The 23146-nt window shown below is 44.1% G+C and overlaps 1 protein-coding gene across 1 annotated transcript; it reads right to left on the bottom strand.

Moving 5' to 3' along the window:
* Nucleotides 1-757: 757 nt before the first annotated feature.
* On the bottom strand, nucleotides 758-22685 carry b3galt1b (UDP-Gal:betaGlcNAc beta 1,3-galactosyltransferase, polypeptide 1b). Its single transcript, XM_052082825.1, has 2 exons — nucleotides 22456-22685; nucleotides 758-2689 (listed from the first exon to the last, which is right to left on the bottom strand). Exon 2 carries the CDS (start codon nucleotides 2500-2502, stop codon nucleotides 1516-1518), a length of 987 nt encoding a protein of 328 aa, XP_051938785.1. The 5' UTR covers nucleotides 2503-2689; nucleotides 22456-22685; the 3' UTR covers nucleotides 758-1515.
* Between the last annotated feature and the right edge of the window lie 461 nt (nucleotides 22686-23146).

Below are 23146 nucleotides of genomic sequence, written 5' to 3'. Positions count from 1 at the left end.
TTTAAAATGCTATTGATGCATCTATAAGGCGCACCGGATTATAAGGCGCACTGTCGGCTTTTGAAACTATTGAATGCTTTTAGGTGCACCTTGTAGTGCGGAAAATACGGTAATTCGCTTTGGCGTAGTCATTCGAGCTGAACTGAAGGCAACCGGACGTTATTGTGGTGAATCTCCTTTCCAAAACGCACCCCAATAGAAAGGGAATCTTTGGATCGCCGCAAAGTCGATAGCCGAAAAAAAAAAATGGAAGAAGCTTTTGGTGAAAAAGGTCAAATGGGTTTTCGCCGCGCAGAACAGTCAACTTGTCTTCAATTCAACTGTCTTGTATACGTTTGATTATTTTCCACTTGGTTTCATTTATGAAAAGCGAGATTTACGTGAGGCGGCCCGGTAGTCCAGTGGTTAGCACGTCGGCTTCACAGTGCAGAGGTACCGGGTTCGATTCCAGCTCCGGCCTCCCTGTGTGGAGTTTGCATGTTCTCCCCGGGCCTGCGTGGGTTTTCTCCGGGTGCTCCGGTTTCCTCCCACATTCCAAAAACATGCGTGGCAGGCTGATTGAATGCTCTAAATTGTCCCTAGGTGTGAGTGTGAGCGCGGATGGTTGTTCGTCTATGTGTGCCCTGCGATTGGCTGGCAACCGATTCAGGGTGTCCCCCGCCTACTGCCCGGAGACGGCTGGGATGGGCTCCAGCACCCCCCGCGACCCTAGTGAGGATCAAGCGGTTAGGAAGATGAATGAATGAATGAATGAGATTTACGTGGCGTGGTTCAAGTGAGGCAATTTAGATCTTCAGATCAGTTATCGGGGCTTTATCGAAACCAAGATAAAAAAAAAAGAAACATTTGCCAGTGCGTCTGTCGCGTATACACAAAGATCTGTATCACCCAAAAGCTACACGGAAACGGACAGTCAAAAAAAAAAATCTTGGGAATCTGAAACTTGGACCGACAGTGGGAAAATCGGCCTTAGAGCATACATTATACATCTCATCGTAAAGACAACGGATTAGTTTGCCAATAGTCCCAACGTCAATCTCCCTTTTCACATTTCTCAACAGCCTTAATGGCCAAGGCGAAGATCGACCACAAGTTCCGTCGATGTTCAAACGTTCGAACGTTTGAGAGAAAAAAAAAATGGTGACCCGACTTCTTTTTTTTTTTTTTTAATACAAAGCACTTATTGACTTGCTGCGTGTGACGAATGTTCTTCCGGACCTTGACCTTGTAGAAACCTTGGCTGCAAATACCAACGCTATGAATCATCTCATGTATTGACTGGATCCCTTTTTCCACCGGGTGGCACCGTTTGGTTATCACACACAAACACGCACACAAAAGTCTTGATTGCCTCGAAGTTCGGGATATCCAGACGGATGATCAAGTTTTGTGAGGTGAAGGAGTGCAGTGATTTGACTGACTTCCATTGAATAGCCTCGGTCAGAAAAATAAATTCTGTCATTCAGTCCGTCGCCGATGATTTTGGAGAAGGAGCAAAAGGTTAAGCGAGGACCTTCAACATCTCAGGTGCTTCTTGCTGGACATGTCATTCCAAATGCGGTGCATCTCCTCGGGCGAGATCTGGTGGACGGTGATGACCCGCCTGTACCTGCACAGGCTGTAGGCCATCTTCCAGTGATTAAAACCCGTGTTCTGAAAAGGGTGGATGCCCAGCTTCCGCAAACACAAGCCCACGTACACGTCCTCCAGGTGCAGCAGTCTGGTGTGTTGCGACGTCTTGAAGATGAGCTCGGCCACGTCGGACGAGAATACGTAGCCGGTGCCCGAGCAGAAGGGCGGGTACTTGCTCTCCGGGTACAAGTCTCTGGACATGTACCACTTACTGCGCATGTCCCTGATGGGTCCGCCGTGGATCACGTAGCCCGTGAAGTATCTTTTTCGTGGCTTGCTGGCGGGTTTGAGGAGCTTGTAAAGCAGGTTGTCCATGTTGACGAAGACGTCGCTGTCGGTCTTCATGACGTACTGCGCTTTGGGGCAGAAGGTGGCCACCCAGCGCATCCCCATCATCGTCTTGAGGGTGAGGTTGTGGTACGAGTCCACAAAGTCCTCCACCACGATGTCGTGGAAGATCTGGCTCTCCTGCTCCACCATCTGGTTGAGGACCTCGTCCGTATTCCTGCCCAGGAGGAAGACGGTGAGGACGCGCAGGTCGCCGAAGGCGCTCTCGTCGCCCCAGGTCTCGCGGATGGCCTGGCGGGCGTCGAACTCCTTGTGCGTGGTGCTGATGAGGATGACCAGGAAGGGGGCGCCGTCTCGGCACTTGTTGGGCTCGTTGATGACAAACTCGTAGGCGTGCGGGTTGAGCGGGCGGGTGCGGATGTTGGTGAAGGTGACGTTTTTGCCGGCTTTCGCCGTCTTGCGTATGGGCAGCGACATGTGGCCCACGTAGGCCGACGTCGGCCGGGATAAACTCAAATACCACAGGGCGCTCGCCCAGCACACCACTGTCAGGATGTAAAGGCAGGACACCTTTGAAGGCATTATGCCGCATTGAAGTGTATTCCGAGGAGCTGGATTTTATAAGGCCATCTGTCGTATCCCACCCGGGAAGGCACCATCGAGCTGCTCCGGTGAGCACTTTGACATGAATTGTCACAAATTGATTCTTTCACAAAGGCTCTTTAATGCAAAGCGGCTGGAAAACAAAAAAACGGAATCCCAATTATACCTGAAAGAGAAAGGGAAAACAAACATGGCGTTAATATTTGATATGTTGTATACTAATGTAGGCCAAAAAAAAACATGCATGCTAGCTTAATGGAGCACTCGAAATCGTCCCAAGGCAGGATTGTGAGTGTGGATGCGTGCTCGTGAGGATAAGGCGCTTCGGATCATGGACCAACAGGTCATGCACCCAACAGACGTATAAATGCTCTATTTTTTGTGAGCTACATTCCGAGACGAAGTCATCGCTGACCATTGTCTGTCGCCATACAAGGAGCTGCTTCGCTCGGCGCTGTGTTCACGCCCACAACGGCGCAAACAGCAGTTTTTAGGCACGTGCAAGATTTATGCTGCTCACCGTGTCCGGATTTACCCCGGTCACAAATATACTATACGTCGACCAAACAAAAGTAAACGAACATGCATTATCGTGGTCGATCCTATTGAAGACTTTCCATCTCCGTGCATCCGAGTTGGTTTCCAGCGTCATATCCAGCAGTCAGGTAGTCATTAGAGAGACAGATGGTGCCGCGGATGAATGGACTCTCCACTGACCTATTTGAACGTGTTTTTTTTTTCCCCTTTCCCTCTCTTTACTGCTACGCTATGTCAGAGTCGTCAGAAATGCAAAATACCTTTCGGTAATCTGCCGGAATCTTACCGGGCTAATGGCAGCGAGCTTCTTAAGCGGCTCCGCCGGCTTGTGAATTAATCGCCAATAAAAGCGCCAGGCAAGGTTTCTTATGACGCAAAGCCGCATAACCAACTTTGGGCCGTCGCGTATGTGGCAAAACGCAATTTCGCACGCGGCGAGACGGATGTCAGGCGAAATGAAAACGTCAAAGAAAGTAAAGCGCAACTGAGCTTGGAAAGGTAATAAAAAAAAAAAAAAAAAAGGTAGAGAATAACGTGAGATCAGGAAAAGGGGAAGGCGGCGGAGTGGGCATGTGACAAAATGACGCCTGGTGTTTGGGGAGCAAGTTTGTCTCGTGGGGTCTTGCAAAGAAAGCTGCTTCGTCTTTGGAGCGGAGACCATCTTCCGTTATGATTGTTCTCCATCACAGATTGTATCAAGCATAAAAAAAAAAACCATAAAAATGACAGGAGCAAAAAGGATGAAACCAGCGGCCTCAATGAATCGTTTGAAGCATCTGGATGCCATAGGAAAAGAAAAACTGGCAAGGAGGCCAGGAACAAACCTCAGTTTCATTTAGCCACATTTCTGGTTTAGGGATGAAACAGGATGCAGCAGAAATGACGGCTGGCGATTGATGGGGTCACTTCTAAACGTGGCTGCCCAACCAACGCCTGCCGTCATTTTTTTCAATAAGTTGCAGCTTCCTTGAAAAGAAACCACATTGTGACCCGGTCGGGGAAGATACTTCTCCAATCTTGAACGACGTCATGTTGCGATACGGTGGACTTTCAAATTACTGTAAGCGATTAATCGGTACACGCGATTAATCGGTACAAGCGATTAATCGGTACAAGCGATTAATCGGCACAAGCGATTAACCGGGCGGCCGATGTAATCGCTTTTTTGAAATTGGCTAAATTTTATTGGGGTGATTTATATATTTATTTGATACACGACAACATTCGGCAAATATACTCAAACACCCCCCCTTTACAAAAAAATCACGTGATAGGATTCATTCATTCATTCATCTTCCTAACCGCTTGATCCTCACTAGGGTCGCGGGGGGTGCTGGAGCCTATCCCAGCTGTCTTCGGGCAGTAGGCGGGGGAAACCCCGAATCGGTTGCCAGCCAATCGCAGGGCACACATAGACGAACAACTATCCGCGCACACACTCACACCTAGGGACAATTTAGAGCGTCCAATCAGCCTGCCATGCATGATTTTTGGAATGTGGGAGGAAACCGGAGCACCCGGAGAAAATGCACCCAGGCCCGGGGAGAACATGCAAACTCCACACAGGGAGGCCGGAGCTGGAATCGAACCCGGTACCTCTGCACTGTGAAGCCCACGTGCTAACCACTGGACTACCGGGCCGCCCATGTGATAGGATATAAAAAGTAATTAAAATAATATATTTGTATTATTATTATTATTTATAGATGTTTACATGTAATATTTATATGTATATATATAAAAGTGGTTAAGATTGCACGACTGTCTTATGCGTTGTGTTGCAACTCAAGTTAAGTGCAAGTATGTGCCCAATCTTAGTCCATTAACGAAGGATTTGCACTTTGTTATCCCCCCCCACTCCCCCGGTCAGCAATTTCAAACAAAGCGCAGCGAGGTGTCTGCAGTGTTGAGACGAGATGGCCGGTAACCATTAGCAACTGTGAGAAGAATCGGGATGGAATCACGGGTCATCTACTCTAGCAGGTGCTGGCCCCCCAAAAAACTGGATCAACAAGTCTTCTCTCGTCTTCAACTCATCCCTTCTTTTGGATGAAAAAATTCCTTCCGAGTCATTATGCTTATTTTATAAAATGAGCCGAGGCCACATGTCGCCGGTCCAGATGGCCGCCGAAAGCTGTTGCGACCCTCGTAGACTTTGCACAGGCGGCATGTGTTTTCCCTCTCGTTTCCTGAATGGAGGCCTTGACACCACGGGGGGTTTGGGGGGGGGGGGGGTGTCTCTTGGAGGACCGCGGTTACGTTTCTGTTGCCTTGACGGCAAAAAGCGACGCGATCTGCAAAGACATTTTCACATGAGCCATTGACAACACTTCTTTGTTGGAGTTTGTTCTTGTGTTAAAAAAAAAAAGAAAAAGAACGGGTTTCTCTTCATTGCACAGCACCCCGCTCACCCCCAAAAGCTTTTGCCATGAATTATGCATTTGCATTCAATATGTTGCCATCCACAGAAAGCAACGGAACAAGACACTTCCTTTTTGCCGGTCCCACGAGTCAACTCTCCTTCCTTTAGCTCAAAGCCTCATTTCATTATCGCTCTGAAATTTAGGACGGAGTGAAACTTGCTTCCCAAAACGCTACGGGTTGTCACGCGTTTCGCTTAGGCCGACCGATTCGAGGACAGACTGCCGTCACTCTTTCTTGAACAGATGAAGTTCCTTTGCGAGCGGAGTTGAAGTTAACGTGGGCCAGCACGACTGACTCTGAAGGCTGGCAGCAGATGAAAGTCACATGGCAGCGAATCCAAATACTGGAAGCAGCGCCGGCAAGATTTTTTACTTTGCTATGTAGAGCAAACATGTACAGTCATATCTCGTTACAACGTAGCTCGAGGGGACATCGCCAATCTGTAAATGACAACGACAGTTCGTTGTAACCATTACCACTAAAATGTCCGCCAACTACCAAGTTTAATCGGCGTCGGAACATTTATAGACGTGAAAACATGAATGTATAATGCAGTCTATTTAATAATAATAAGTTTATTATTTTACTTTATGTTAACTGTTTTGTAAAGCACTTTGTTACAGCTGCCGCTGTTGTGAAAGCGCTATATAAATCAGCATGTATTGTATTGTATTGTATTGTATTGTATTGTCTAAATAAGTCCATTAAAAAGATGTCTATATGTAGAAAAAAATGTTTTCCTAAGACATGAAACAAAACAACTGTGGCGATCTGACTTCATATCTGAAAATATTCAGTCAGCAGATGTTACCCGCCAGATGAGGTGGCTCGGGCATCTAATTAGGATGCCTCCTGGACGCCTCCCTGCATGTCCCACTGGCAGGATGACCCAGAGGACGACCCAGGAAACGCTGGAGACACTCTGTCACCCAGCTGGCCTGGGAACGCCTCGGGATCCGCCAGGAAGAGCTCGAAGAAGTGGCTGGGGAGAGGGAAGTCTGGGCTTCCCTCCTAAAGCTGCTGCTTTAGGAGGGAATGGGTGGATGGATGGATGGATGGATGGATGGATGGATGGATGGATGGATGGATGGATGGATGGATGGATGGATGGATGGATGAATGGCAGCGATCGGCAGTTAGTTTCGAGGCGTTAGCTTTTCGGCTAACGTTGAGCGCGTCCGCTAGCTTCCGATGCCCGAGTGAGCGGTGACGCATTACGACGTCAGTTGAATTAAGAATTACGATTCGACAATGATGAATTGATTTGAAATGAACCTTCAACAAAGTGCATTTTTTTGAAAGTTACAATTTTGTGTTATAGAATTTACTCCTGGACCGCAGCTCGTTTTGGGAATAAAGAGCAACAGGATATCAGTAATGGGAGGTTTACTTCCAGTGTGCATCCAGCCACTCCTCAGGGATTCGTTATTCTTCTCAGTATGACGCGAGTGTCCAAGGTGCCAAAACATCGGGCAACCTTTCATACCATTAAAAACAATTTATTCGGGCAGGGGCCACATAATCCATCCAATAATTGATCATTATTTTTCCCCATTGTTAATCAAGGAAATCCAGAGAACGCCCATCCCTAGAACTAAAAACCATTACGGCGGAACAGACGTTTTTTTTTTTTTCTTCTCTCTCCCTTCATGTACCTTGTCTGCTTTTCCACAAAGCGTGAAGCCAGCAGAGCAGTTGGAGTCTCCGGGGCAGGAAGCAAGACGCAAGGGGAGTTAATGGGCGAGCGAGCGGTTGCGGGGCTCCTCTTCCAGGAGCGGGATACAATCTAGGAAGCTAACAAGGCACAACTGAGCCTCCCCCAAAAAGTTGCCAGTGTTGCGCAAGGTCAAAAAAGAGCAATTAGGGTGTCAAATTAGGGTTGGGGTTTCAAAGCGGGGTTTCGAGGCATGTTTAGGGTTTCAAACTAAGGTTAGGGTTTCAGAGTCAGTGAGTTGGGATGGTTGTTCGTCTCTTTGTGCCCCGCGATTGGCTGGCAACCAGTTCAGGGTGTTCCCCCACCGCCTACTAGATTATTTTACCCTAATCCCTCAATTTGACCTTTAGCCTGTCTTTTATCAACAGACGTATTATGATTTGCGACACAGTGCCGGTGTTGTCTCCCATAATCAATCCAGATAAGAACAAGAGAAAATGTCAATCTATTTTGCTGCCTGTGTGTATTTGGAGTGTGTAAATACAGTACATGGCTTTGGCTCAGTGGATGTCAATAGAGTTAATCTGGTTCACATATTGTCGATTATCTTTTATTCTGTGTTTCAAAACACCGCTTCGCCTCTTTGAATCAATAACACTTTGTTTTGCCCAGAAAAATCAAGGTGAAAAGATCCCGTTGAGTATGTTGAGGTTTCTTGAAAGGGAATTGCCAATGCATCTCATATTCATCTTTTGAATCTTTTTATAAAAGGAAATGGTAACCCGAATAGATGTGACACTGACTGACAATCGTCGACTTTTATGTCAAACATTTCAAATGACAATTTTTTTTGGGGGGGTGGTAACCAACGTGACATTGAAATAAATTAAATGTCCGAGACATGGCGAGCATGTTTGTATGCTTCTGGTAACTCTAATAACTCGCTGTTTTGTCTGCTTCACTGGACAATCTGTCTGAGACGACCGAAAAGGTGTTCACAAGGATGCGGGGGAACGTGTAAGGAGCAGCAATTTACGTTTAAATGAGACATGGCGTTGTTGTTAAGATACTCTTTGCTCCTAATAAGCCTCCCTGAAATCTCACTTCATTGTCCCTAACATTATCCCGTTATGAAGATATTCATTGGCACTGACAGCCAATGTGAAGCAAAATAGAGCCACGGGGTAATTACAGTCTACAGTTTAAGATGGTTACACATCGTAATTATGACTCGCGCTGGTATCTGCTCAATCAAAAAGTCGAGGGTGTGCAGCAGGGTGCACGGATGTCCGATGGAATATTATTAACAAGGGAGACAGTGACAATGCAGTTCAACATGTCTCTAAGTAGCGGTTGTTTGTTTATAGCTAACGTAATGTCTATGCTAATTCCCGTGAGCTCATATAAGATAAGATAAGATAAGATAAGATAAGATAAGATGTCCTTTATTTGTCCCACACTGGACAATGTCTAGGGTTAAGTGTTAGCATTATGCTAGCAGACTTTGATTTAATGGTTTGGTTGAACATTTGGGCGTTTAAATATACAAAGTTTAACGCTCAAGTTCTGTTTGTACGCGTTGCCGCTTCATATGTGTTGACGTAGCAGCCGTTTGAAGATTTATAGCTAACGTGATATCCATGCTAATTTCTGTTAACTCATCGGGGGGTGGTTCACATTATGTATTAAGAGTTATGCTAGCAGGCTTTGATAGCCAAGGTTTGGTTCAACATTTGGGCGTTGAAATATACAAAGTTTAACGCTCAAGTTCTGTTTGTACGCGTTGCTGCTTCATATGTGTTGACGTAGCAGCCGTTTGAATATTTATAGCTAACGTGATATCCATGCTAATTTCTGTTAGCTCATCGGGGGTGGTTCACATTATGTATTAAGCGTTATGCTAGCAGGCTTTGATAGCCAAGGTTTGGTTGAACATTTGGGCGTTGAAATATTATGCTACTATAACAGCTTACGCAGAACCATAAACTGTAGCTAACTGATGTTCTGCTGCCTTTACGAGTGTCTTGTTCCACTTCTGTCACCATTAATTAATTGTTAATGAATTGATGCAATATGATGCGTCTTCGCTGTGTCATGTCAAATTAATCCGGATTGATCAAAGATGACATTTTTTCCTGTTTATCAATCAAGGAGATTTCTTCAAACTGCTATCCGAAATGCGCTTGTCATAATCGGGCTCACTTGTCGACCCCACATTAGTTCTTTACATCGTGATCTCACAGTGTTTAATAGAGAGCTGAGCTTTCGGTGTAGCCTGGAGGGCTTCAGTTTCACTTTCCTGCAAGCGAAGAATTCAATTATTTTCATGCTCTTTAATGTCATATTGATGCCGACTGAACTGATGTCTGTTATGCACGACGGTGGAAGGATCTCGAAAGTTATGTACAACATAACGAGTCATATCTTTCCCCAAAACGACGAATCAATTAACGATACTTCCCGGGCTTGATGATGCCGACAATTTGACATTTCTGCTGACTACAATGCAATAAAAAGTATGTACAGCATCTCCGAATGCTGTAACGCAGTGCAAGGATGCGTGACTTATCGTACATGAAATCAATATCAAGAAGTCGATTTCAGTTGCACTTTCATCCAGTTTTGTTGTGATTCGCCATCTAACGCATCACGCGAGAGCAAATAATTGATTCGCAAAGCCGGGTAAAGAAAGATAATGCTGCCCAGTGTAAAAATATAAAATACCGACATCCATGAATTTGCCATCCGCTATGATTTGACACTTAATATTGTGCGCAAACACTTATTGCGCTTCTCGCCACTGTCTGCCGTAAGCACTTTATTAACCCCCGAGTACCGCAGTGAGTTGTCCTCTCAAGCAGTGGCGGTCTCTCCAAGGTATGTCTTTAAGTAAATCTCCTCAGGTTTTTAATTAAATTGCTTGTGTTGAAAGTGCCCAGCTTCACCCTCCTCCTCTGGACAATTTTACAGGGCATAATTTGCAGTCGGCTTTAGCGTTGTCATACGCAACAAGCAACAGTGTGGCAAAAAAAAAAAAAAGTGGCTTTGAACCGTTTATTGCTACTCTCAGATGAACTTTAGTGTTAAAGTAAACTTGAACTTCAATGCCTCTGTTAGTTGAATGCTAACATACATTGAAAAACACAATCGCCTCATGGACTATCAGCATCTAGCGCAAGCTCAAAGACAACAATCCTCGTATATATTCTTTATCCTCTGTGAAGAGCAACTACGATCCACTGGTGTGGAACCGCGATGTGTGGTGGTTGACTGTATATCTATCTTATGCTGCCCCCAGGTGGTCAGGGCGAACAGAACAAGGTGCACGAAAGTAGAAAGTGGGATGATAACTCATTCATTCATTCATTCATCTTCCTAACCGCTTGATCCTCACTAGGGTCGCGGGGGGTGCTGGAGCCTATCCCAGCTGTCTCCGGGCAGTAGGCGGGGGACACCCTGAATCGGTCGCCAACCAATCACAGGGCACATAGAGACGAACAACCATTCGCACTCACACTCACACCTAGGGACAATTTAGAGTGTTCAATCAGCCTGCCATGCATATTTTTGGAATGTGGGAGGAAACCGGAGCACCCGGAGAAAGCCCACGCAGGCCCGGGGAGAACATGCAAACTCCACACAGGGAGGCCGGAGCTGGAATCGAACCCGGTACCTCTGCACTGTGAAGCCCACGTGCTAACCACTGGACTACCGGGCCGCCCCAGCAAAATACATATTGTGTCATATTATCATCTTATTTTCTCATTTAAAAAAAAATTACAGTAATTCTGTGAGGCCGGAACAGATTGCAGTTACAGACAAGAGTCACGGAGCAAATTAAATTCAAACTTCACGGCAACCATGTTTGTCTTTTTTCACTTGTTGAAGTGCCACTAACGTCTAGTTCTAGTCGTAAGGTTAATTTTCAGTCATTTCATTGACCAAAATGCTGACACAAGTTTTGGATTTGCTCCGTCGGCGCTACGCGGCTGCCGCCCACCACTCCTCTCAGATAATGCAGAGAACACATTTCTTCGTGTCTTCAGCAACCTTTCCTTCTCACTCGTCCCGAAAGTTGTATCATTTGGTTTCATCGTGTTTTTGAACCGGGTTAAATACTTTAAATGGCGTTTACCTTACGTGATCATTTCCTCTGCGACGCATGTTTTAATATGCAGAATATGTTTTGAGAAATATCCGTTTAATCTTTGGGTCTGGAAGTTGTTTGGGGCTGGTGGGAATGTATTTCCCTAAGACCGCCTGCAGACCAAAGCAATCATGCCCCGCAAGAAGTGCAAAACGAGATTAGCTTGGAAAAAAATTACATTGTTTAAGAAAAGAGAGGGGAAAAAAAGCCTTAGGCTATGTGTGAAGAAAAAGAGGAAATGTGACCAACAGACTTTCATCAAGAGAGAAAAATCTTGCTGCGTTCACTATTTAGTTTTGCTCTCTTTTATGACTTTAATGCCCTTTCGTGGCAAAGTAATAGCAGCACGTGCAAGAAGTAAAAAAAAAAAAAAAAGTCAAAATGCCCCTTTCCTTGAAGTCAATATCGCCTGCACTTAAGTCTCGATTAAGCCCTGATTCTCGAACATGCGAATGAGAATGATTGTGGTTTTCAAAGCAGGGAAACAGAAAACACGCCGCCACCCACCATGTAACAATCTCTAGGCCAATGCATCCGCTACAATCGCTGGCTTAATATTGTGAACGCTACGACGAAAAGCAAAAAAAAGAGGCACCGATTTCCCGCAACTCCCCGGAGAGAACGAAAGAGCAAATGAAAAGAAAAAAAAACGCCTTTAGGAATTGATTCAGTGGGGAGATTTTTATCGACACCTTCGGCGAGAAAGGCTTCTTTTCAACTCAAGCTCACACCAAACGCTCTTTCAAGCAGAAAGGTGCTTGAAGATACATGGGAAACACTTGTGCACAAACGGTAGAAAATAAATCACGCTGCTGTCCCTCTCAGCCAATTCTCATATGTTTCCTTCAGACTTGACGTCAATAATCGCCAAGGGATTTTTGAGCGCTATCAATCCCTGGCAGGCTGTGTGAGGCACTGATGGGTGTCACCTTCACACAAGGTGTCCCGAGGCTTCCAAAGCTAAGTGTGGGTGGCATGGTATTTAAAGCATTGAGATCATAGAAATGCCATCATATTTTCAGCAAAAGGATAACATAATGAGATAGCGACGGCCACCGAGATGCTGGATACAGTAGAAATGTGGCACATTGTAAGATATTTGGACTCCACCAATCAATTGCGATAATGCTCGTGGATCATTATATTTCCCTGAGTGTGAAAATGTCTCCAAGTGTATCAACACCATTTTCTACAAGCTATTAGGGAAAAAAATGGTGCTTACGCGTCAAGCTGTTTACTACTGATGGAATGCTAGCTAAGACTTTAATTATACGGCATATTTTATAGACAAGCTAACTAGATAAAACACTTTTTTTAAACTGGAGAAGTTAAGACATTTCAAAGCAACGTGGAGGAATAAAAAGTACTAAAAGAACGTACGTCGAGAGATTTTAGAAAAAAATGATTCCAGAAATACTCTAAGAGACGTTAATCATAACTTAGCTAGGGTTAGCTAACTTGCTGGCTAACTATTTTGCTACCCCATCTCTTCTAACACATACTGTGGTGGCAAAAAAAAAGCAACACTTCTGACAAGTATCGTTATCGCCAAAAGTGGACGAGGTGTCGCTAATCTTGTCCACACAGGAGACAGAAAAGCCATGCTAACAGGCGCGAGGCTCATGGGAAATGTAGCTAAACACCCCCCAAAAACCTCCCAACAAGTCTGTAATGGGTCCAGAGAGAATAAGCAACTATGAACCATGAATTATCAGATAGATGTGCAGGAAGCAAATAATACAAGAGGAAGCACACACGACGAAGCATAACAGAGAACCCGAAATTCTTCCGAACATTACCAAATACGTCAGCCAGGAGGGGGAGCCTCTCAGATTAAAAGTTTATTATTACTATTAAGCGCATAGTGTTTATATCAGCAATGCATTAAAGAGAGCTTTATTTGAATTTTGAGTTTTGAAAACTGCATGATAAATATACTGACAATGAGGGTACACGTGTTATTTTTCAAAATCAATTTTGCCTCGGTCAGGGACAATTTAACCCATTCAGAAATACCCCAACTTTACACTTACATGGACAGTATATCACAAATTATCCCCTAACCACAAAGGGATTCAATTTGTATCGTGATTTGAATTTTCACCCATCCTGAGCGGCGATCTTGATGTTAACATTGTCACAGCATACACAGCCATAGAAAATGATTTGACTCACTACATTCTCACCCCCTCCTTCCTACTTTGGATTTTGTCCACTTGGCACAAAGTGCCTTGGACTACACAGGCAAAAAAAAACAATGGGTATTGAAAAGCACTTGCTCCATTTACAAAGCTAATGCAGGTTTTTAAAACAGAAATCGTAGCGGGAAGGCGAGAGAGAACACTTAACACATAGCCTGCCGCTCTAAACTACGACTTAAGTGATGACTGGTAAAGAGGCACTCTTGATGAATCAGAGTAGGTCTGAACATTGTTCCTTTCGTGAGCATAACGTCCGCCCACAATTTATCTGGTTGCGTTTCACAGCTTGGAGTGACCCACCACTCTAGGATACGCTCTGTCTCCATGAAAACGCATTTGTCGACTCACATTAGGGCCGATCAGAATCTTGAAAAAGCAATATCAGCCAGTGTTTGTCAATAGCGTCATATTTCAAAGCAATGTCTGAAGACAGAGGTTTGCCACAGTTTTCCAAACATTCAGTTTCGGAACAAAACCCTACGTTTGTGTATGGACTAAAGTTGTAATAGGCGGAAAGAAAAGTTTGTCTGAATAAATCATTTCCTTACAATTACCGTTTGTTTCAGAGACAGAAAAAAAACCAAATATAAAAAGGAAAGAAAATTGGAAAAGACAGTCAACAAAAGCTTGAGAGCTCCAAGCATAAATATAAATTGAGCCAACTGGGTTTTGTGGGTCAAATTTTGCATAGCAACGAGCGTTCATGAAAGCTAGCAAAGTTGCGGGGATGCAAATGTTATAGAGGCGCTAACTTTGCTAGCCTAGGGAACCTCACTAGCCAAAAGAGATTTAATTTCGTATCGATGACGCAAGATGGTGGTAAAATGTCATTTTTCTATTAGACGAGGCTATGATTTGACTAACTGAAACTGCTCCACTCACTTCAAAATAGTTCATTGGAACCAAAATGCCACAAGATGTCCCCCACCCAAAGCAAACCTTTCAAATTTAGCAATAGTGCCGGGATGCGAAGGGATTGTCTTTAAGACTGTAAGGGTGTCTTGAGTAGGATTTGTAATCGGATGAACGAGTGTCTGAGAGGTAGGCTAACACTTGAGCGAAACACCGTTTGGCCATTTTTGTTCGTTTTCATCATCGAATGCGATATTACGGTGTATTTTCAGTTCCAAGTCAACGAGCGTTAGCGGGTGCCTTTTCAGGTCGATGTGCGTCACACAGCTCAACAGTACCTCTTGGCAATAAACGAGAGTGCTGTACCCTCTTGCTGCTTCACGCCACCATTTATCATTACAAACACAAATGTCTGCGATTGTTCATGAGTTGCCCTTAAAAAAAAATAATAATCATAATAAATGAGACGACTGCTCTTTGCCTGATTCTAACCATCAAACCAAATCTTAAACAGTTTCCCAGACAGCGCCGAAAAGACGTCAATCATCAACGGCTCACGTTATACCTCAAGCAGCCACCCGTGCACATCGTTGCAGCATCGCCCGTTCGGCTCCCAAGGTTACATATTTGACAAGAGCGGGAGCGTTTTGATTGCCTTCACCCTGCAGCTCGCCGGAACTGTCACGTCTCACTCCCGCCTAACCAAATTATTATCATTATGCCACCTGCGTTATATGACGGGAACCGGCGATTGCGGCACTTGAGCCGTGACGACGATTTTTCACGGGAAAAACGGTCATTACGTTTGCGATTGACGGTGTGCGTTACTTTTGTGACAGCGACGTGAGACGGGAGCGACTTTTTAGATCCCTTGTATGCCCACGTCGATTATCAACGGGAATAAAGAGCAGGGCATATGATAATACTGTAGTAAGAGGAAAATCAGGAATTTGCTTATAAAGATCTTGGTTCAATCATACACACTAAAGAGATGCTGCATCGTTTTCCTGAACCGCTCAGTGCGTAGCTAACGGGCGTTGAGCAGACTGGTTTTCTCTTACCCAAGATTGGGTTAAGTAATTTGATCCGGCAAATCGGTTTGAAGCTTGGATTTCGGCGGTCTGAGGAGGTGAAGTTGGTGGCCATTTTTTTTGTTCTGGAGGCGTCGTGAACGTAACGATCTGAGAAAACGGTGGCGGCGGCTGGATGGCTTAGCGGTTCATGCTGCTGACTTTTGGGTCAACGTTCAAATCCTGGTCAGAGTGGACAGCCCTCTAATGAAAATATATGGGCAGGTTGTGTCAGGAAGGAAGGGCATCTATGTAAAAACTGTCTCGCATATCACGTTAGTGACTTGTTGTGGCGGCCCTGACGTGGAATCAAATTTATCGGCATTGCATGTACGTGATACGGAGCAATGAAATTCACTTAACGGTTACAAGCCATTTCAAGAGACGTAGAAAATAACCACCAGCAGAGGGAGACACAACGGAGAAAGCTGACAAGTAGCCAAACGGCGCCTCGATTTTCCTGCGATGAAGAGGAAAACATCCAGGAAGAGCAAAGCTTTGCTCCCACAAGAGGGCAAGGTGTGGGATTGGAAAATAAACACACCTCTGCAACATGAATGCTCAATCAACAGGAGATATAAACACACCGTTCTTCTCGTGAGAAAAGATTCCTCATAGAACTCTTCTTTTTAACCATGGCGATATTGATAATCCCTTTTTTTGGTAGGTTCAGGGTCATCCTTTTTACGCCAATCTCGACTCAACATGCAGAGTCAAATCCTCACCCCAATGCGCTGAGTGTCGCTAACTTTTTGCATCATTTCTAGCCAGGCAATACCCATTTAACCCTCGTAGTGCACCGCTTGCGATAAATGTAAAATGATATCTTTGAATCAAAGGCAAAGGCATTCAGAAAAACACGAGAGAGCTGAAACTTATGGAGGGGTTCTAAAATGGCCTAAATTTCATGACGTCACCGGCTGATAATTCTCAGGCATTGCAGCAATAATAAAAAAACGTTTTGATACCTTAATCTTCACAATTTACATATTTTGCACCATAGAGACCCATTATAATTCATAATTTTGAATGCATCGTAAACCTAATGTGTAAACATGCATTTCACACGATTTTTACGTCAATCGCTTTGTTTTCGCTTGGACAGACGTATGCATGCCACATTGTTGGGTTGAGGTCATTCCAATTGTGCAACTTTTAGGGGGCGCCAGAGGATCGCAAATGAGTTTGCCTTTTTGCAGGAGGCTTCAAACCAATGCATTTTACATGAACACGTCCGGTCGGGATTGTTAGTAGGGCTTGGTTGGGACCTCCAAACACAATTTTTTTTTTCCTTTTGCAAAAAATAAAGAATACAAAATCCCAAAGAACTAATAAAAACTATATACGTATGGTAAGCACAGATGCCTCTGAACATTTTGAGTGTTTGAAAAAAAAAAAAGAATGTTTGTATAACACAAAATACATCATTACAAAAATTGTAAAATGCGTAACTTAAGGCCTTTTTAATCACTGTAATTCAAATTTTAGCCAAGGTATGACTCATTCGCGATTTAACCCACACAGCATTTAGTATAAAGAAAAAACAACAACATCTCTTTCATGTTTTTCCAGTGGAATGGGTCACAATATGGCATACTCAGCCTGGCCATATGCGCCTTCTCTCACGTGGAGGGTTGAAATAAGGGGACGGGACTCCAAGGGGATGAATTCCTGCCGGCAAAGGCCGCAGCTCATTTTCGACAATGATCAAATAGCGCGTCCTATGAAAATGGAGAAGTCTAAGTCAAGGCCATCGGTTCTAACCAGCCTGTGTTGAATCAGCGGAACAACAACGAGGGCGTCGTTATTAGCTTAGCGACGGAGGATGAAAAGCCGCGTTGGTCTTTGTGTACAAAGTTACTTCATATGCTGCGCGAAAGGCTACTAGCTGTGAGAGACGACAACAACAAAATGAAAGCAAGACAGCTTGAGGCCTTCAAGCATGAACTTGTTTTATTCATCATAGACTGATAAAAGATTTACCATCTCGCCAAAAATGTTTGCGTCAGCCCCTCAACCCTCCTTTGGGGAACCTCGGTCCTCCAAATGTCCAAGTTGGCTTCTGAAGCGCTCGCAATATTAGAAGCGCGAGGCGAAGAGACGCGTCAGTCACAAAGTGTTGGAGAAACGCATCACAGCTCAACTGTGGAGACCGCAGAGACAAAGTCTTACCGAGCCGAAGAATAGTTTTGGGCCGAAAATAGCATCAGGAGTAAATCCTTATCATTCCTGGAGTGATTGATTGCTTATTTGATTACACTCGGAGTTATTATTATCGTTTCCTTTCTGGGGCATAACAAACAACAACAACAAAAAATAAAAGAAGAAAAAGGCTAATTAATTCCTCAGGATGATAAATGATTTACTCGGTCTGTTTGATGAGATCTGTTGTGCTTCAGATGAGCCCGATAATAAGTAGGATGAGAAGATTTGCAGGCACTTGCTTGCACGCGTTTGATTTGAACGTCCTCGCGCCGAGCCTCGCGTTGATATTACGCTCGATATTTGACAATATGGTTTTCCACGTTGCGCTCATTGTACAAATATTAATGTAGCATCATCATCATCATCATCATCAGCGTCGATCGGCAGAAAGCACAACGATGCAAAAGATTCTTTGATTTGAAGTGAACCCAGGGCGGCCCGGTAGTCCAGTGGTTAGCACGAGGGCTTCACAGTGCAGAGGTACCGGGTTCGATTCCAGCTCCGGCCTCCCTGTGTGGAGTTTGCATGTTCTCCCCGGGCCTGTGTGGGTTTTCTCCGGGTGTTCCGGTTTCCTCCCACATTCCAATAATATGCATGGCAGGCTGATTGAACACTCTAAATTGTCCCGAGGTGTGAGTGTGAGTGCGAATGGTTGTTCGTCTCTGTGTGCCCTGCGATTGGCTGGCAACCGATTCAGGGTGTCCCCTGCCTACTGCCCGGAGACAGCTGGGATAGGCTCCAGCACCCCCCGCGACCCTAGTGAGGATCAAGCGGTTAGGAAGATGAATGAATGAATGAATGAATGAATGAATGAATGAATGAATGAATGAATGAATGAAGTGAACCCTTTCATTCACCAATAACAATAACCTGTAACCCGATAACACGATAAGCTGCCCCCTTACGTAACCGCCGTGCTCGAAAGGGTTCATCAAGGTTGCCCACTCAGAGTGTGGGAGCCACTTGCCCATCCCCTGATTTAGATTCTTCGATAAACCTACACCGTGCAGGTATTCATGGGGGAGGTCGGCGTACGCGACGAAAGCCCACGCAAGCGTAAGAACGGGGCAACGTCGGCAACGGAGACGGGTCCCGAGCCGCTCTTCAAACCCAGACACCGTGGCTGAAGCGGCGGCAAACGCGTTAACCTTACGTGCCCTCACGTCGCCCTCTACTCCATTCCAATTTGCTAATTTAATTAAGCCTATTTAGAAAGAGTACACCCCGCCGGAAAAAAAAAAAAAAAGAAAACGTACATAAAAGAAGCAAATTGCCTTTTAATTTGCAGCATTCAAGCGAGCTCCTGTACTGTAGCCTTCATTTTAGTTTTGGCTTCTAGCTGAAACAGAAAAAGCTGCCAGAGTGCCATCGTGAATTGAACGAGTCATTGTAGCAGCTGTGCACGAGGCTCAAAGCGCAGATCATAAACATAAATGCGAAATGGATGTTTTTGGGGGGGTAAGGGGGGCACAGCAACAACTGACAGCATGCGCCAATGCATTTCCACACATGGTTTACCGGTACTTTTTTTTATTTTTGCAATTCAACTTCGATCTGGCCCAGCATGACTGGAATTTTTTCCATAATTCGCAGACAGAATCTGTTCGAGATGGAGGCGTAATTTTAGCGACCGATGCCTCGGTCAATTTTCAGTTTTTGAGTCTTTTCGGCCAAAAAAAGTGTGTCATCCAGTATACGCGCGAGGAAAATCAAGTAAATTAAAGAGAGAAAAAACGGAATCTGTTGGTGATGTTATGATTCCGTTTAGGGACCAACAGGTGGCACTGTCGGGCTCCCCTGGCAGCTGCACACCTGTTGGTCATAACTAATTAGGGATTTAAAAAGACTCCCAGCCCGAACAGTCAATGTCGGGTCATTGTTTGCTATTGCTACTGTCACGATTTGTTGGTTGCTGTTGCTTCTCGCTACCGTCATGTGTGTTGCTGTTTGCGCTTGTTTTATGTCATGTTTAGTTCAATGTTATGTTTTAGATTTAGGCATGTTTTTTGTTTGATACTTTGGATTTAGTTTTCTTTGTTTTAAGTATAATTCTTCAAATACACCCTGCTCCTCTCTCCTGCCTGCTTTTTGGGGTCCACCACCACCTTGCTACGTGACAGGTGATGGAAACCAAAACATGATCATACTCAAAAAGATAAGCGCAGTCGGGAAGGTAAAATTAAATGTAACGGCGTGGGGGCCAGTACCTCGATAGATGCCAATATTATGATTTTTTTTAAATGCAGTTTTTAATTTCATTTTGACATTTGTTTTTTAAAGTTCGGTTGGTTTCAATCTATTTTTAGAGCATGTTTGTTACTTTTTTTACTTTTTATACATTTTTTTGGTTGCAATTCTTAATACATGGAGTATGTTTTTGAGTGCAAGATAAACAAAAGTCACTCAGCGTTGTGTTTTTAAGTCGACGATAATTCCCAAACTGTCTGACCTTTTTTCTGTACTCAGTAATACCAAAATAAAGACATCTCATCCTGATGTATGAAATTAATGGACAAAGATGAAAACCAAAGACATTTTTCTATTGACCATAGTTAGTTTTATAAACTTGTTTTTGTTAATTATTGTTTTTTTTTCAAGCACTTTCGATTGTTATTTCACATTAGTTTTTGTTCACGGTCATAATTTTGATAGATGCAACAACAATAGAGCAATAGAACACAATAGCCTCTTTCATGCTGCCTGTAAACAGTGACATTTTCCTATCTTTTCCCCCCATGCTGCTGATGTGTTTTAACGGCACCGCTTTGGAATAGTAGCGGGGGGGGAGGTCGACTTCCGTACATGCTGCTCATATCAGACGCTCAACCAGGTGAGCAACACTGACTAAGCACAGACGCATGACACTCGAAACGAGGATTACGGCGTTTAACTCGCTTAACTCATTACACCTTGCGGAAATGTGATTAAAGCAGCCAGAGTAAGAAGGACACAGACAGAGACGGACCAGGTTGTGATCGCACGCGCGTAAGCTCAAGGGCTAATAAAATAAAGAGGAGACTCTTCAAGATATACAGCAAGTCTGGCTTCGGACCTTCATCCCTGTTCAGCCAGATGGACCTGAAATCGAGAAATGGCCATGTGGCCGTACGGGGAAAGTAGATTAGCCTGTGATCCAGGTACTGATGCGAAATGTCCAAGCGACATTGAGGAGGAAATAGCATGTCACTCTCAGCATCCGCTGCTTTCACTGAGGGTGGATGCTGAGTAAGTACGGATGGACATAAGAATTTGCAGTATCAATTGATGACAACATCCAAAATATTTGTCATGTATATTTTGGTGAGGGATAATAGAACTGCGTACTATGGAACTTTATAAAACATATAGTCATGACATAATTCAATAGAATTCAAAAGAAGAATAGTTTACTATGTTTTCTGCCGTGTCAGCCTTTGCTACCTTGAAGCGGTATAAGACAGGCAGAAGGGTATACTGTTCATTGAAACATCTCAACTCCTCTCAGCTCATCAGTACAGCACTAATATTAGTTGATCTCAGCTGTGGTAATAGGATTTCTTTGCTTCTGAGGATTTGGGTCGGGGAGGGGGCTCTACCCACCAAAAAAAAACATCAACATGACAACTAATTTTTTTAACTAAATGCACAAGTAAATGAAAAATTCCGATTTAAGACTTAAACTTTAATGAATAACACATGTTTCAGGGTTACAGCACCGCAACACAAATACTATTTAGCACTAGCATTAAGCTAACAGACTAAAAGGCTAACATTTTTGCCAATCTGATTTGATTGTTTGAGGTCAGGCATGTAAAGCAATTGACCATCAGTGACATTGGAATCGATAGACAAATATTTATTTAATCTATTAAAAATTGTAAGAGGGCTTAACAGATGATAGCGAGTAACCTGGGTAAGTTGTCAATGAATTCAAGCCTATTCCAGTTGTTTTATGGGCTAAAGGTGGACTACAAACTGGATTGGCCAGTCAATCGCACTATCGGCACAAATCGACTATTTTGGATACTGTACCATGTTTGAATATTTTAAGTTGAGGATTTAAAGGGGACCTAAAGCGTTTTGTTCACTTCAATATTGCAGGATATTAATGCAGAACACCGCTGTGTGAAACAATGAGCTCCACTCAAAGTGAGGGGGGCGGGGGTGGGCGGGTTATTATTAATAGTATTATTGGACTCATTATAATCCCTGAAGGGGAAATTCAACCATCCATCCATTATGGGTACCGCGTATCCTCATTATGCTCTTGAGTGATCTGGAGCCGTTCCCAGCTGACTTTATATATATATACTGTATATCATGCATGTTTTTGGAATACTCCGATAAAACCCACAAAAGCACCGTGACAGCGTGGAACTCTGGTTTCGCACCCTCAACCTCAAGACAGAAATGTGAAGCGGACGTGATGCCCAATTGTCCACCCACGTCGCTCAATTTGACGGTCAAATAATATCAGAACACAATACACGCGTGAAAATAGCCAACTAATCACATGACATCATTTCAAATGAATGCATCGCAATGTCTGTTAAAGTTTTGCTACTGATTGGCTCAACTTTCAGCTTCCCTCATTATTCTGCTCCGAACCTGCTCGTTTCACGAAGTGCACTGAGATACTGACAGCCTTTCCCACGCAGCATCGGTGGGACGGAGCCAAGTGTACATCAATGACAATAGGGCAAATTAAAATGGAAAAAGATCGCAGCGCGCGTGGGAAACTCCCGTGGAAATAAATGTCCACAGGCAGCAAGGACAATTCACACCCGCGATTGAAAGAAAAAAAAACAATCTAGGATCATGACACATTGCGATGATGAAGCGAGCATGTTTCGCGGTGCCTACCTCAGCCCATCGCGGCTCCATCCTTTACACGGAGCGGCTCATCCTGGACACACACTACAGCATTCTGCAGCGCGCTTGTCACGCTGACAAAAACACGATTGTGAGCAGCACCCCTGTTGACGTAGGCGACGTTGACCAATCGACGTGGAGAGCCGCAGAGCGCTCGGCCAATCGTCTTCCGGCGTCATCGGTAAGACCCGCCTCCGACGGTTCAGACAGCAAGGTAGTTTGACGACGTGCTTGTCCATCTTTTAAATAATGCAGAGTATCAACAAATTTATGAAAGCAACATACGGGTTTAAGGCTTCTTTCTTTCTGTAGAATGTATTCAAGTGAAAATATATAGAAAATAAAATACTACTAATATAATATAAAATTAAAAATATTTTCAAATGTGTTTGGCTGAAAGAGGAAACCTTGAAGATTTGTACATCACATTCTCATGTCAACTTCTAGTTCACTTGCATTCCTGAAGAGGGAAAAATGTTGACACAATGTTGGAAGTGGTCTCATAGTTAGCGGGTCTGCCTCTCAGTTCTGAGATTCTGGTTTTGACTCTCTCAATGTTTACATGTTCAAATTGATCATTTCTACAACATTCCCAGAAAATCACAATGTCCCTTCACTGTTGAGCTATATTTAGGTTGGCAATCTACTCATGTAGGCTACCATTTTGAACAAGAAATGATAA

This window comes from Hippocampus zosterae, chromosome 12, assembly GCF_025434085.1.
Source record: "Hippocampus zosterae strain Florida chromosome 12, ASM2543408v3, whole genome shotgun sequence".
NCBI lineage: Eukaryota > Metazoa > Chordata > Actinopteri > Syngnathiformes > Syngnathidae > Hippocampus > Hippocampus zosterae.
This window is presented reverse-complemented; position numbering and strand designations above follow the sequence as displayed.